A 15,540-nucleotide genomic window follows, 5' to 3' on the forward strand; every position below is an offset into this window, starting at 1 on the left:
ATTTTGGGTGAATTTATTGAAGGATACAGCCAGGGCACAGGGGAATAGGACACAAGCAGGGCGAGGTAAACACTAGGGAAACACGGAGAAGAAGGGAAGACTAATGATGGAGATTATTTTCAAACACTGTTAATGACTTAAGAATAATCAAGTGCTATTATTAATTACCTTATATGAATCATGTGCTTATGAAAGCAGGAACATGGCTGTACTTGAAAGACAGGGAGCCTCGGACGTGAGAAATCCACCACGATTATCCCTACTGAAAGCTAACATTATGTCTATATAAACCTTGTGCGATGAGTTTATCCTTGCTTCACTTTAAGCCTTGTGCTGGGAGGTGAGCCTGATTGAAATTGTTGTCGTTGGTTGTCTAATAAATGTACTTATATTCAGCTCCGGATTCCTGAGGTAACTAGGGTGAATCAACTAACTTTGAAGACAGACAGGACTAGAAAAGGACTAGAAAAGACAGAACAAAACTACACAGTCTCACACTCTTGAATTAGAATTAGAATCTAACCCTAACCCTACTTAAAAAACACCGGAGAACGCAAACACAAGAAACTACAACCCCCAGCTTCTAACGCTGGGGAACACAAACTGGGAGAAACTAACAAACTATCAGGGGGTGGGATACTAAACTAACACGAATAACTATAATTTGGGACATTAACTAAAGAGCCAACAAACAGAGTCCAACTCTGGCTAATGTGCGCAGAACAGAATTACACGGCTCAAAGCCCGACAAGAAAGTCATGATAGCCCTGGGGTCGTATGCACGGAAATCCGGGTAATGTAGTCTTTGAAGCCTGGAGGCACAACACTGGCTGAAGTGGAAGGCACCGGGCGGACAGCGAGGCTGCTGGAATGGAAGCCAGCAGACAAGGAGGTAGTCGAGGCCGATATCTGGGAGACGGAATCCCTGGAACAGTGAATGGGTTGCGGAGCTGGTCGTCTCGGGCTTAAACAACGTCTGCGTAGCGACGATACCAGAAACGGAGTGAAAGTAAAACTGAATCTCCCACTTTTACGAACAGCCCTGAGCCCTTATCACATCGGGGCGGAAACTCCTGCACGCTCCTGCATGCATAAACAAATGCTTTCACGCAGTCTGGTGCAAACCAGATAGGCCTACCAGGCTTTCCAGCTGTGTCTCTGTGTGTGTGTGTGTGTGTGTGTGTGTGTGTGTGTGTGTGTGTGTGTGTGTTTAATCGTCCCACCTCACCACTCATCTTGGACCCTAAAGACTACACTGAGGAATCGCAGGCAGAGGCAGCAGCAGCAGCAGAAACAACAGTGTTATTGGAGCCAGGATCGCACACCCTTTCTGTTATTTTAAAGTATTTTTCTGAGCCTCTAAGTGAAATGAGCCAAGAGCTAACAGCTGAGGAGAAAGTCCTGAAATGGAGAGAGAGGAACAGGGCCCTGGCGCAGAGCCTGACGGACGAGGAGAAAGTCTTCAGGCACAGGGGGATCCTGTACCCCACCATCATGAGCCCCCCGGAGAACCTGGAGGCGCTGGGGACCCTGGAGGCGAGGCAGGAGGACGTGGTGCTGGTGGCTTATCCTAAGTGCGGTGAGTGAAGCTGAAGCCATAGACATAATATAGATGTCTATACGTCTATACATGTCTATGAGTGAAGCTACACTATAATACTTGATTTGTGGGTTGGAAAATACTGGAGGGGGGGTGTGTTTCAATCACCAGTCATTTTAGTTAGTTACAGCTCTTTGCAAAAGTTTAAGGCATTTGTATTCACTCAGATTTTGTAAAAACTTTAATCTGTATGAGTGTGTCTTTATACATATTTCTATTTTTTAAATCTTATCTTTTGTACACACTTTGTATGGTGTTGGTTGCTAAGTAAAAGGCATGTCATTCATATAATTTTGCATTTTCACTTAAGAGCATTGTTCCCAACGAGCCTAAAACATTTGCAAAACATAATACAGCACCTTGCATAAGTATTTGGTGCTAGAAGTCTCACAATTAGTGAAATGTGGATCAGTGTGCAATTCGTCTCAAGTAATTGTAGTATAACGACACCTGTGTCTGGAAGGTCCATTCACTGGTCAGTATTCAGTAATCAGTATTCCTGGCTACCGTTACACCATGAAGACAGACAAAAGATTATTGAAAAGTAAAAATCAGGTGAAGGATACAAAATAATGTCCAAGGCACTAAACATCCCCTGAAATGATGTGGAAATCTGCCTAGAGCAGGCCGTCGTCACAACCTGAGTGACCGTGCAAGAAGGAGACTAGTGAGTGCGGCCACCAAGGCACATATGACTACTCTGAAGTTGTTACAAGCTTCAGCAGCTGAGAAGGGAGAGACTCTGCACACAACAACTGTTGCCCGGGTTTTCCTCCTCACAAACTGAGTGACTGTGCAAGAAGGAGACTAGTGACAGCTGTTGCCAGGCTTCTTCACCATTCAAAGCTTTATGGAAGAGCCACTGTTGAAAAAATACCTAAACCTAATTTACGACTAATTCATTTTCGACTACAGTTCGCCAAAAAGCATGTGGGAGACTCCATGGTCAAGTGGAAGAAAGCTGTGTGGTCTGATGAAACCAAAGTGGAGCTTTTTCTCAACAATGGCTCGCTTCCATAAATCTTTGATTGGTGAAGAACCCGGGCAACAGTTGTTGCATGCAGAGTCTCTCCCATCTCAGCTGCTGAAGCTTCTAACTAAGTCATATGTGCCTTGGTGGCCTCTCTCACTAGCCTCCTTCTTGCACGGTCACTCCGTTTGTGAGGAAGGCATGCTCTTTGAAAATGTACATGTGCCATATTCCTTTCATTTTTTGATGATGGATTTAACATAATTCCAGGGGGTGTTTAGTGCCTTGGACATTTGTTTTGTATCCTTCCCCTGACTTATACTTTTCAATAACCTGTTCTCTGAGTTGCTCAAAGTGTTCTTTTGTCTTCATGGTGTAACGGTAGCCAGGAATACTGAATACTGACCAGTGAATGGACCTTCCAGACACAGGTGTTGTACTACAATCACTTAAGACACATTCACTGCACACTGATCCCTATTTCACTAATTGTGAGACTACTAGCACCAATTGGCTGGACCTCTGTTGAATAAGGTCAGTCCCTTTAAAGGGGGTGAATACTTTTGCAATCACTTATTTTACATTACACATTTTCATTTAATTGACATTACTGTGTAGAAATCTGTTTTCACTTTGACATTAAAGAGAGCTTTTATGTATTTTTTTTGTGTCACAAAATCCAACTTATATTGACCATGATTGTTTTATAAAAGCAATAAAAGGGTAAAACATCCAAGGGGGTGAATACTTATGCAAGGCACTGTATGTGTAAGTGTATATCCCTCACCCAGACTGACCAAGCACTTAACAATGACTTGATAACCGAGATGTGGAGCAGGGAAATGTTTGAACATTAGATGAAGATTAAATTAATAAATAAATGTTACATTATGACAGATTTAACTTGAAAAGTACTACAGTGGCATGTCTTTTCTGCACTAATCACCATTAAAGACAAGAATTTTCCATGTCCCATCAATAGCATGCCTATGATATTACTGTATTAGTATACTATTTAATGTGCAGGTGTTTTTCCCTAAAGGATTTAACTGGTCGGCTGGTGTTTTACGTAAGATCATCACCACAGCTACAGGAAAGAAGTTCATAGACAGCCCTCCTCACATTGAGTTCCTGTCTCCAGAAATGCAAACGGTGTGTACGGGCACAGAACACCACAAAAAAGCCACTAGAGCAGGGGTTCCCAACTTTTTCGACTCTGAGGCCCAACTTTTCATATTTGTAACAGGTCAGGGCCCAACATACATCCCATATTGTGCACCAGAAAACAACATATAACCACACAGAAAACTTAGCTGCAGTAGACCTAGGCCTATTTTTGCACAGCAAACAAGCAAGGAAATAAAAACAGAATAGACCCAAAAGATAGCATGCACTCAAAACAAGTGATGAAACATGCAAACAAGACCACTCAGCTAGGCCTAATTAAAATAGGTGATGCTTCAGACATGCAAACAAATAGGTTCAAATAATGTTCAAATAAATAGGTTCAAATAGAACAGGCTGCCCTTCATTCTTTCCCGGACCTGGTTCTGTACGAGAGTGCCGGATGTCGCGCCTCCAAATGTCGATTCAGATTTCAAGGTTGGAGCGCCTCATTAGACAGCTTAAAACGCTCTCAACAAACTGCGCCCTGAAACCTGAAACATTTTCGTTGCCCAGTGGATGGTGCTCCGCGGCCCATTGGTGGGGAAACCCTGCACTAGATTAGCATGAGCACAGAACCTCACACAAAGGCTTGGACTAGAGAACTATGAGCACAGAACCTCACACAAAGGCCTGCACTAGAGTACCATGAGAAACACCATAGTGATTTGTTCACCTCAGTAGCATTGATCATTGCAAAGATGCTTTTAATAATATTGTGTACAACCATGTTTGTCTTTGTTTTCACCACAGTCCTTGGCAAAAGAGGCGTCTCCAAGACTCATGGCAACTCATCTGCATCCTGATGACATGCATCCTTCTTTTAAGGAAAAGAAGGCAAAGGTTGGGTGTTTGAATCTGTCTGTCTGTCTGTCTGTCTGTCTGTCTGTCTACCATATTCTTTTAATAGATCTTAGTAGTTTGGCGGTACCCAAAGGCCACACTCGTCTCTTTCCATCCCTTCATGAACAAGAACCCAGGAAGTGATCTATGACCTATGAACTTCTTCTCCTCCAGATCCTGGTGATGTGGAGGAACCCCAAGGACACACTTGTCTCTTTCTATCATTTCATGAACAACACCCCAGGCTTGCCCAACGTCGAGTGGGACAAGTTCTTCTCAGACTTCATGAAAGGAGAAGGTGAGAAGAAGAAGAACATAACATGTTGAGATGACCCCAACCCTTTTTTCCTAAACCTAACCCTAGACTCTATTGTTAATTGATGGATCACTGTGTGAAAGATCATGTGTCAAAACTACAAGTAAGATAAAGATGAATGAAACTGAGCTTAAATCCTCACCTTGATGGTTATCCTGAAGCTCTTTTAAGTAGTCTGTTGTGCTGTGCACTTTTCTTTTGATTGGGCATTGTGCTTGAAATATTATTCACGGTTTTAAGTAACATTAGGCTTAGGCCTTCACAACTTATATTCACTGAATCACTCAGTTTTGGTTGTGGCTTATCGCTGCACATGACCCGGGTGATGGAGTAGAAGTATAAAAGTATTTGCCTTCATATATACTTAAGTATTAAAAGTAAAAGTACCTTGATGAATTATGGTTCTAATGGCCTTTTATCATGTCCACATCAAAGCTCCGACTCAATCAACTGATATAAGGTGAAAATACTAATGCCACTCTTTAAATACGTCTTACATTTGTCTAGTAAAAAGAGTATAAGCGCAAAACATTGAAAGCCATCTATTACTATTAGGTAAGACCAAGTGGTTATGAAATAACAGCACTAGAGAACAATTATTTAATTTTACACTTATTTGAAACTTAGTTGCACATTTAATTATAAAAAAGGTGCAGTAAAACATAAGCTCCTTTACTATATCACATCTGTATGTCTGTGTTACTCTTAACCTCATAAATCATGATTTAAGTTCCAAAGTATGATAAATAACATTACAGGAACTAGTTCCACAGAATCAGAGAATGTGGTGTCATACTAGTTTGTGCTGAAGACTAGTAAAAGTAGTGATATTCCCTACACAGCCCTAGATACAAAAACAGACGAAAGTCAAAACAAAACACTTGACCTCAGATCAAACGTGAAAAAGAAACGTCATTACCGGAACTAGTTTTTGCATGAATTGCACACAATTACAGAGCATACAAGTCTGCACCGAAGACTGTAAAGAAGTATGTAGTGATACCTTAACCGAGGGAGAGTTTGTCAAGAACTGCATGTTACAAGTTTCTAACATCGTGTGCCCTGATAAAAGGCAAGCATTTTTAAATGTGAGCCTGAGCAGAAACACCGTTGATTTTGTATGTTTCTTCCATCATTCATTTCCATAATTTATGGAGCGTAACGTAAGCATGAGCATAAAACAGCCTCAAAATTGTGCAGCTGCGTTGTAACCAATTCAACGTAGCTCGCGCTCAACGAATGAATGAAACTGACAAAACCAAAAGGACTTACTTCAGAGCAAATCACATGCTGAGCCCTGATTGGTGTGATTGTGCACTCACTTTAACCTCTCGTTATTTGATTCGCTTTGGTAAATATGAATGAGAGGTTTTACTAAATGTAATGGAGTAAAAAGTACACATTTTCACTTTGAAATGTAGTGGAGTCAAATTATAAAATCTCACCAAATAGAAATACTTGAGTAGAGTACAGATTGTCTGTTACATAAGTACAGGAACACATTACATCTACTTCGTTACTGTCCACCACTGGTGATTGGCAGGTTAAACATCTTTGCACATCATTTGTGTATGACTGTTGATTTGATGATTGTTGATTTGATTCATGTGTCACACTTTATTTGGATGATCCCCTAAAGACTGTCTACAGACACTCTATATAAACAAACTTCGGTTAGACTTAGGGTGAGCCGTTAAACGGTTTGATTAAAGTGATGTTCAGTGAAGAATTAGAAAGACTGAACTTGAATTTCAACAAACCAAGTCAGTAGGCAGACTATCCAAATAAAGTGTTTACATCATAATAGCATCTGCACAAATGGGCACAGTGAACCATTATACAAATTAGTCAAAACAATGGGCGATATGTACCACGGATATCGATAATAGCTCTCTGTTATTTTTCACCAGTGCTCTATGGTTCATACTTTGACCACGTTGAAGCCTGGGAGAAACTCTTCAATGACCCGAATGTAATGATGATCACATATGAAGACCTGAAAGAGGTGAGGCGGTACTTATCCACCTGCACAAGTACACACAATACATACTTGTCAATATTTAATATATCAGATTTATGTCATTAACCTGGCAGATACCTGTCATATACATGTCAGATACATGTCAGATTCCTGTCATATACATGTCAGATACATGTCAGATTCATGTCGTCACATCACTCATATATAATCCATCTGTTAATGTATGTACACATATGATCATATGCCTGCACACACACACACCCACCTACCCACCCCCTTGTTTTCCGATCATTTCCAGGACCTGAGTGGGGGCATCAAGCAGATCTCTCAGTTCTTTGGCTTCCCCCTGACTGAGGAGCAGGTCCAGACCATCTCAGCTCAGAGCACCTTCACTGCCATGAAGGAGGATGCCGTCAAACGCCGTGGCAAATTCGGCACCATGTTATTCCGTAAAGGTGTGTAAGCAAATGCTAATGTTAATGTTCATGCAACTGCTAACAGCCCGGTGAGCAGAGCAAGATGCCAGCTTATCCAAGATCATGGGTTTGAACTGATACACCGTAGCTATGCTTTCATTTTACATACTAGCAGCTTATTACCATCCATATACATGTATTTCAGGATCTAAATATTTCAAGTTAGTCCATACATAGTATATGTATGCATTAAGGTCTTGCACCTATGGCATGCACCTATACAAGGATATGAGATGATAAGCCTGGACTGGACATTGAACCCCTTTGAGCCACCGCCCTTTGACTGATGCTCACTTCATGAACCGTGACACGTATGTTTGTGGCAGGGAAATACTGAGATTGTTGTTGACTGGTAAAGAACTAGAATAGGGTAACTAGTGTAAGATGTGAGCCAGTAGGTAATGATTGCATGTGTTTTGCACCAATCACAGCTTGAACACTTCAGATAGCCTCTTTGAGAGGTTTTATTAAAACAATATGTTGCTGATGACAACAGTCTAGACATGAGCAGACCATTGATTGCAGTTTGGCTTTTCTTTGTGTTCAGATAAATGGACCTCTGAGTTGTGTGAAGACCGTGATACAGGCATAATTTAGCCAAACAGCAGTCCCAAACCTGCTTATGAGAACTGTTGAGTATCATTGACTTCTGTGTGATTGTGTTGGACAGGTGAGGTGGGTGACTGGAAGAACCACTTCAGTGAGGCCCAGAGCCAGCAGATGGACGAGGAGTTCAACAAGAGACTAGCAGGAACCAAACTGGGAGCCAAACTCAAATACGACACCTACTGCAAGTAGGGAGAAGACTGGGGTCACATTTGTACTCTTTGTAATAATGTAATAAACCTATTGCAAGTAGGGAGAAGACTGTGGTCACATTTGTACTCTTTGTAATAATGTAATAAACCTATTGCAAGTAGGGAGAAGACTGTGGTCACATTTGTACTCTTTGTAATAATGTAATAAACCTATTGCAAGTAGGACACTGCTGAAGAGATGTTTGCTTATCTTTGGGGAGTCTTCATTTCCAGTCGAAGTACAAGTGAACAGGAAAACATGAATATACATATTTTTGTGTGTGTTTGTGTGTGTGTGTGTGTGTCTGTGTGTCTCTGTGTGTGTGTGTGTGCGTGTCCAGTAACTACAGGATCCTGTGGCATTAAAGTAGCCTAGCTGAGCACACTGTATACCCACTAAGCTGTTCTACAATACTTAAATGCTCTCTCCCCATCTTATCCACTTTCAATTTTGGACATTAACATATCAATGTTGTCAATATTTTGTACACAAACATTTCCAGTCAGGGTATTTAGATTCTACATGAAATACATTTGTGAATGGCATGACGTTTATTTGTGAATTATCAGAGAAATCTGGCCTCATACTAAAACTGCTGTGTATTTATGTTTTAAATACTAATTATGTCTGTTATGTCCATGAAAACGATTCTGACGTTTAGGGTATCCAAAAGTTTGCCACTGTGTAGGACCTCATCCCTTTAAAAGTGCCTTCCACAGCCGCAAGTGTGAGTGTTGGAGTGTGAGTAGTCAAAATGACTGCCAAGTTTATTTGTACTCATTTACAGGGTATATGGTTTCTACATGATAGGTGAGATTCATTTATCTCTGTTTTCACATTGAAGCCTGCAGTGGGTGTTCTACTGCTTGATCTCCATTTGTTTATTTACTGACATAAAACTGTCTGCTAACTTTAAAAACTGTAGGCCTTCAAGTTCCTGTTGAACAGTGTCCTCTGGTGGTTAGGGAAAGACACAGCAGGCACATTTGGTGTATTTCAACTTGAGAGAACAGGGAAAATTGGTTAAGTGGACATACACATACTCACACATACACACACACACACACACACACACACACACACACACACACACACACCGGACACACACACACACACACACACACACACACACACACACACACACACACAACATTTGGCTAAGTTGTTTTCAAACATCTTCTTGATTTGAAGCAATAATTCTACATTTATTATATAGATGCATATTTTTAAAAACTTTGTGAATAAATGGCAGTTATTCAATACGAGCTTGCATGTAAATAAAAAATGGACAGCCATCCTCACTCCACATCCTCATCCTTCACTAGACACCAATATGTGGTATGTCTAGTGGTCGATGTTTCCACCTTGTAGTCTTTTGTTGTACTTAAGATATCAGCACAAGCCCCAGTTACATTCACACTTTCATCGCACTTGTAGTGTGTGTGTGTGTGTGTGTGTGTGTTTGAGTGTGTATGTAATTTACAGGCTCTGACTCATGAGCCCTCATTTCTGGGAATACACTCGAGACTAAGTCAGGAAAAGCCGTCAAGATCAGATCCAATTAGTCCATTTTGACTAACATCCTCAGGAGTACTAGTCCGCGTTAGGATAAGGAAAGGAATTGGATACAAACCCAGGCTAGGTGCGAGCACTGGTTGTGAGTAATCAATACATTTAACCTTTAGAATGATAACACAGCACTTCCTTACCAACGTCTGGTTTGGAGATATTGGGATGATCCAGTTACTCTCTCATTTTCCTCAGCAGCAACAGGCTGATACTCATAAAAGTCAAGAAAACAAGAAAAGTCACAATAACGCCATAACAATCTGTTAGCACAAATAATGATATACATAATAACACATAGTTACAGCCCCATTCCACAGAAACACAGAATTATATGTTTATATGGGCCAGTGCGTTAATTTATCTGTGAGGGGAACCAGAAGTTGCATATGTGTGTGTTATAAAATATTCTACTCCTTACCATCTCAACACGCAAAAACGTATTGTGATGGTTGATGTGCAATATATGACAGATATAGTATCTATCTATCTATGTATCAGCCTCTCTGGTTCCCCAGTGATATTTTGAAGACCAGTGCTTTTTAATATTATGATAAGCTTTTTCCACTACAGGAGTCATTTCCATTTCTGTGTCACCTTTATGTTCAGATTAAGCTCCTAAATATTTCAAATCAAATCATCACGATATGTATTCCTCTCTGCCTACATTGGCTTTCTAATAACATGTAGGCTGCTGGAAAATAAATCTATTTTTCATAAAGCACAACCACTGTTGAAATGCATCTTTGTAAAAAAAAAAATGATTCCCATGTCAACCCCTAAAAGAAATGGAAGGTATAACTTAGCAGTAAGAAACTGGTGTTGGTCTAATTAAATTAATGGAGGAAGCACCGAAAGTTCTGTTTGTGTAAAATCTTTTCGGAAACAGGATTTGGCTATTCGTTCTCAAAATGCAGCAGTTTATATGTAGCAGTGGATGAGCGTGAATGTATTGATTCCTTCCAAACCAATTTAAGAAAGCGACAGAACAAAACAATACGAACGGAAGCTTATCAGTGTTGTGAGGTGAGCAGCTGTAGTCCGATTAGACATGCTTTATGACGAGCCTGACAGATTAAAAAAAATAAATAAATAAAAAAGTAGGACAAATCATTCCAGTTTTCTCTGCCTGCACTGGTCATGTCATGAAAGTTGCATCAGAGTTTTGTTTCCTGCTTGAGTCGCAAGCCATTTCACCTGTGCTCTGTGGAACAACCACCATCAGGCTGACCAGTGACTCCACGAAAAGTGTGAAAGTTTTTTCTATTTTTGACTGAACTTTGTGTCAGGAATCTCAGGACACAATTACTGACACAATCAAAAGAGCTCATGAATGAAATCAGACAGGGTAGAGTACATTTACCCAAACAAAAAAGCTAGTATATGTGAATGTAGGTATGTTGGCATAGAAACTTCACCATTCCTTCAGCAGTCTTTGTCAGGGTCTAGAATCTACCTGACTTTGGGAAACATGTCTATGTATACATATTGTTTTTATCCAAAACAATCAAATTGATGAATTTCAAATAAACGGAAAAGCAATGGGAAAAATTCTGTACAGTGTAATTAGTAATTGTCGATCTCATGAACCAGAATGGGAGCTAGACTGAAATACGACAAGGAGAAGACTGAAAGGATGTGGGAAGTTTTATCTGTTGACGATATTTCAGAATTTTACAGCCACACGCAAGAAGGGAGACATGATAAGAATTATGTTTTTGGAAAGGATATAGATTAGGAGTATCAGAATCATCACTGTCAGCGAGGGTTCATGTTGTTTGGCCAACAGAAATTAACTAGGCTGCAAGCCCTGGACTTTTGTCAAGAGATCTGTCAAACATTGAGTTTATTATGTTACATTGTTTTGACATCGTAGTATAAATCAGATATATGCTTAATAATAAATCCATAGCCTCTGGACCCCCCCAGTCTAATTCTCCCTATCTTTCTGATTGCAAAAAAAAAATCTCTTAAATGTGTCCTTGCATCTCCTCTCTTTTCCTCTCCTCTCCCCCCTCCGCACTGGTCCTCTCCTCTCCTCACCTCCCTTGTGCCCTCCTCACCTCTTCTCCACTGTCCTCTCCTCTGTTGTCCTTATAACTCCTCTTCTCCTAAATGTGTCCTTGCATCTCCTCTCCTCTGCTCTCCTCTTCTCACCTCTCCTCTCCTCTCCTCTCCTCTCCTCTCCTCTCCTCTCCTCTCCCCCCTCCTAACTGGTCCTCACCTTCCTTGTGTCCTCCTCACCTCTCCATCCTCTCTTCTCTCCCCCTCTCCTCTGTCCTAATAACTCCTCTTCTCACCTCTCCTGCCCCCCCCCCCCCTGCCCCCCCCCCCCTTTCTCTTCTGTCTTGGCAGTGGCCATCTCTTAGATCTAATAAGGGATAATATGGCGCCCACTGTCTACTGCCAATCTGTGCACAGGCAGAGTTGGTCCCAGAAGATAGGGCAGGGCAGGGCAGGGGGGATAGGGCAGGGATTAAGTAGTCCATCTGCATCTTGATGTGATATAATTCCAGGTCGGAGATTTGATCATGGCCAGCTTGTTCCCTTGAGGCCCAGGTATCAATACACTGCTGTGTAGTAACATAGATACGCGTGGTGTTTTTGGAAGAACAACATATTTTTTTGTTAAAGGCAATATAAATGGACCTATTGAAACCCATTGAAATTCCTAAGAGAGCATGTAACCAATGTCACTGCAGTGATTTATCGTCTCAATCTTGAGAGTGTCATGCTCTTCAGTATTTTCTCTGTAATCTGTGAAAAAAAACATGTATGGAAAACACTTGTCATTTACAATACTTGCATTCAAAATCTGTAGTGAAGATCTTATAACCAGTGAATGTCAAACTTAAATAGCATAAAGCCCTTCAACATGCAAGGTAAGTCATATATAGAACATATATTTTAAAGTGTATTCCATTTTTGCTAAGCCTGAATCATTTTAGCAGCTAACTGGTTTTGATTCTATGCTGGGGAGCTTTCTGCTTGCTAGTTCTCCTGATAACATGCTATTTAACCACGGAATTCATCATGCTTGCACCACTTGGCAAAATATAGGATACATTTATTTTGTTCATTAATTAGCTCATCGATGAGCAGCTTCTCAATAAACCGTTATAGTTGTTATAGTTACCGTTCAAAGTTTCTAGAGCATTGATATAGGACAGTGATTACCCTTTTTTTTTATAGGTGTTCCATTATACAGAAATATCGAGACACCTGCCAGCCAATCGGAAAAGGGTATAAACAAAAATTTAGCTGACTCTAGAACTCGTCTGGCCTTGGACTGGATTTTATTAATTATTATTATTTATAATTTGTATTTGTGACCTATTATGTGATATATTATATTATGAAGCATAGGCCAAGGTAGAACCCATTACACTCGCCAAATTTCCATTCAGTCCAGGGTCCGGAACAGTTGACACTCACAACCTGCGTGACCCACAGAGAGCTCGCGGCCAGCAATAAGTGAGTGAGTTGTCATAGTGATGTTGTTATTACAGCGCCTGATTGGACCTCGGAAGATAGAAACCACGTCGAGTAGGACAAAAATATATAGCGCGAAATCACGCACCAATGAAAACTCAGGCTTGGATCATGATTAATATAGAATGTTGATTTTGGCTTCGGTCCAAATTTGATTGCGCCTGGGTCCGGACCGCGGTCTGCCGTTTGAGTACCCCTGGTGTAGACACTTAAGAAAGGGCAGCACAGTGGACGGACATGCGTATACACATGCAAAGCAATCAGATTTTTACGGCGCGTGCTTCTCTAGTGCCCTCATGTTCATTATTTCCTCTGTTTCTTTTCCTCTGTCTCTCATTAGTTCCCTGGTAATCTCATCTTTCCTGCCTTGGGTTTAATTTTTTATTTATTTTTTGCCCTGGTTGTCCCCCAGGGGAATCAGACCTCTCAGAGAAACGCTCCTAGCATGAGCATCTCTGAGGAGAGCAAACAAGTGGATCTGGCTAATAGGTTTTTGCGGGTTACTGACGAGGAATGGATGCTTCTGGAAGAATGAAGGGGCTTCTTCGGTAATGAGTGTGTGAGACACAAAGAGAAATAAAACAAAAAAGAGAGGCGGAGGAAAGAAATAGGTGAAGAAATGGAGAGAGGGAGAAAACAGTGAGACCTGTCTGTGTTGAAATCCCTTACACACAATACAACAATGAAGTAGGCTCAGTGTGAGTGGTAAGTCATCTTCGAAATTCAGCATAGGAGTACCGAGAAAAGGCTTCTATTTACTGGCATCCACTGAAAGATTGTATCCGTCAAAAAGCAGCATTCACATTCAAGTGCAAGGGCACTCAACACATAGAGGAAGTTTACTAAATTAGTCATCATAAACATCAATCATAAAAACTAGTTGCCTATAAATCCATATGGTGAAAACCTGCATAATTCACCTTCAATGTATAGGTTGTATTTTATAACAAGGCCTGTAACCTCTTTTTAGCAACAGAGTTTGTATACCATGTACCATTTTCTCATCATTCAAATCAGGCAGAAAGAACCAGAGCTTCTCTTCTTATTTTCATCATCTTGGGCAGTAGAACTGCTTATTGCATAGCATAGTATTACATAGCAACAGGTGTATATAGATATAAATACATTCATATATTTATACTTTTATCAATAAATTACATTAATGTGGTCTTTTACCAATCCTTCATATGAACCCCCCATCTCCTCCCCATCCTCCTACCGACCTCCTCCCCATCTCCTCCCCACCTCCTCCCACCTCCTCCCGACCTCCTCCCCATCCTCTTCCCCACCTCCTCCCACCTCCTCCCGACCTCCTCCCCATCCTCTTCCCCACCTCCTCCCACCTCCTCCCGACCTCCTCCCCATCCTCTTCCCCACCTCCTCCCCACCTCCCCCCACCTCCTCCCTATCCTCCTCCCCACCTACTCCTTTCCACAAGTAGCTCTAAGCTCACATTTCCCCTTATCCATAGGGGTTGGCAGCAGCCATCGCTCACACACAATCTCCGCCGGCATCTCAGGACTAGGGCCAAACGTGTTTATTATCACCGCTCTGAATCAAACATTCCGATTGGGTGCACTTGTGTCATAACGATTGTAAACCCTTAGTTTTCCGTGAAATTGTCACACACGCACGAATACACGCACACAGTGCCTTCGGGTCACAATTTTGTGTCCTCCCAAAACATAAAAACAATGACATCTATGAATCTGACCCCGTTGGTATCACAATTTTTGTCACGCAAACAAACACTGACCACTGACTCCTCAGTTCCCTGGAGGAGCAGACCTCTGTCTCTCCTCAACTGAAGAGCTGGCACCCTGCAAATGCCATCCCCCGCCCCGGACCATGGCATTTGTGTGTGTGTGTGTGTGTGTGTGTGTGTGTGTGTGTGTGTGTGTGTGTGGTGTGTGTGTGTGTGTGTGTGTGTGTGTGTGCCTGTGTGTGTGTGTGTGTGTGTGTGTGTGTGTGTGTGTGTGTGTGTGTGTGTGTGTGTGTGTGTGTGTGTGTGTGTGTGTGTGTGGTGTGTGTCTGTGTATGTCTGTGTGTGTGTGTGTGTGTGTGTGCGTGCCAGCCCCCGCCCCGGCCTTTTCACTGTATGTTTTTCCTGATCTGAGTCATCTACATGAGAAGTATGACACACTGACGACTTACAGAAAGGTGATAGGGAAGTTGTGTGTGTGTGTGTGTGTGTGTGTCAGCGTTTCCGTTGTCCGGTAATTACCGGTCTTTGTCCGGAAAAAAATTGAAATGACCGAAAATATTAGATCTCACCGGTCAAATTGTCTGATTGGAATTTCTTTAAAATCCCGTCCAGCAAACACAATCTCAATT

The 15,540-nt window shown here is 41.5% G+C and overlaps 1 protein-coding gene across 1 annotated transcript; it reads left to right on the forward strand.

Annotated features, from left to right (window-relative positions):
• The first annotated feature begins 841 nt into the window (after nucleotides 1-841).
• On the forward strand, nucleotides 842-8,335 carry LOC308373721 (sulfotransferase 6B1-like). Its single transcript, XM_080849345.1, has 7 exons — nucleotides 842-1,579; nucleotides 3,613-3,722; nucleotides 4,488-4,577; nucleotides 4,752-4,875; nucleotides 6,804-6,898; nucleotides 7,173-7,329; nucleotides 8,021-8,335. The coding sequence occupies exons 1-7, from the start codon at nucleotides 1,369-1,371 to the stop codon at nucleotides 8,146-8,148; spliced, it is 915 nt and encodes a 304-aa protein (XP_080705471.1). The 5' UTR covers nucleotides 842-1,368; the 3' UTR covers nucleotides 8,149-8,335.
• Nucleotides 8,336-15,540: the final 7,205 nt, after the last annotated feature.

The sequence above is a fragment of the Sprattus sprattus genome (genome assembly GCF_963457725.1).
Source record: "Sprattus sprattus genome assembly, chromosome: 1".
Taxonomy (NCBI): domain Eukaryota; kingdom Metazoa; phylum Chordata; class Actinopteri; order Clupeiformes; family Clupeidae; genus Sprattus; species Sprattus sprattus.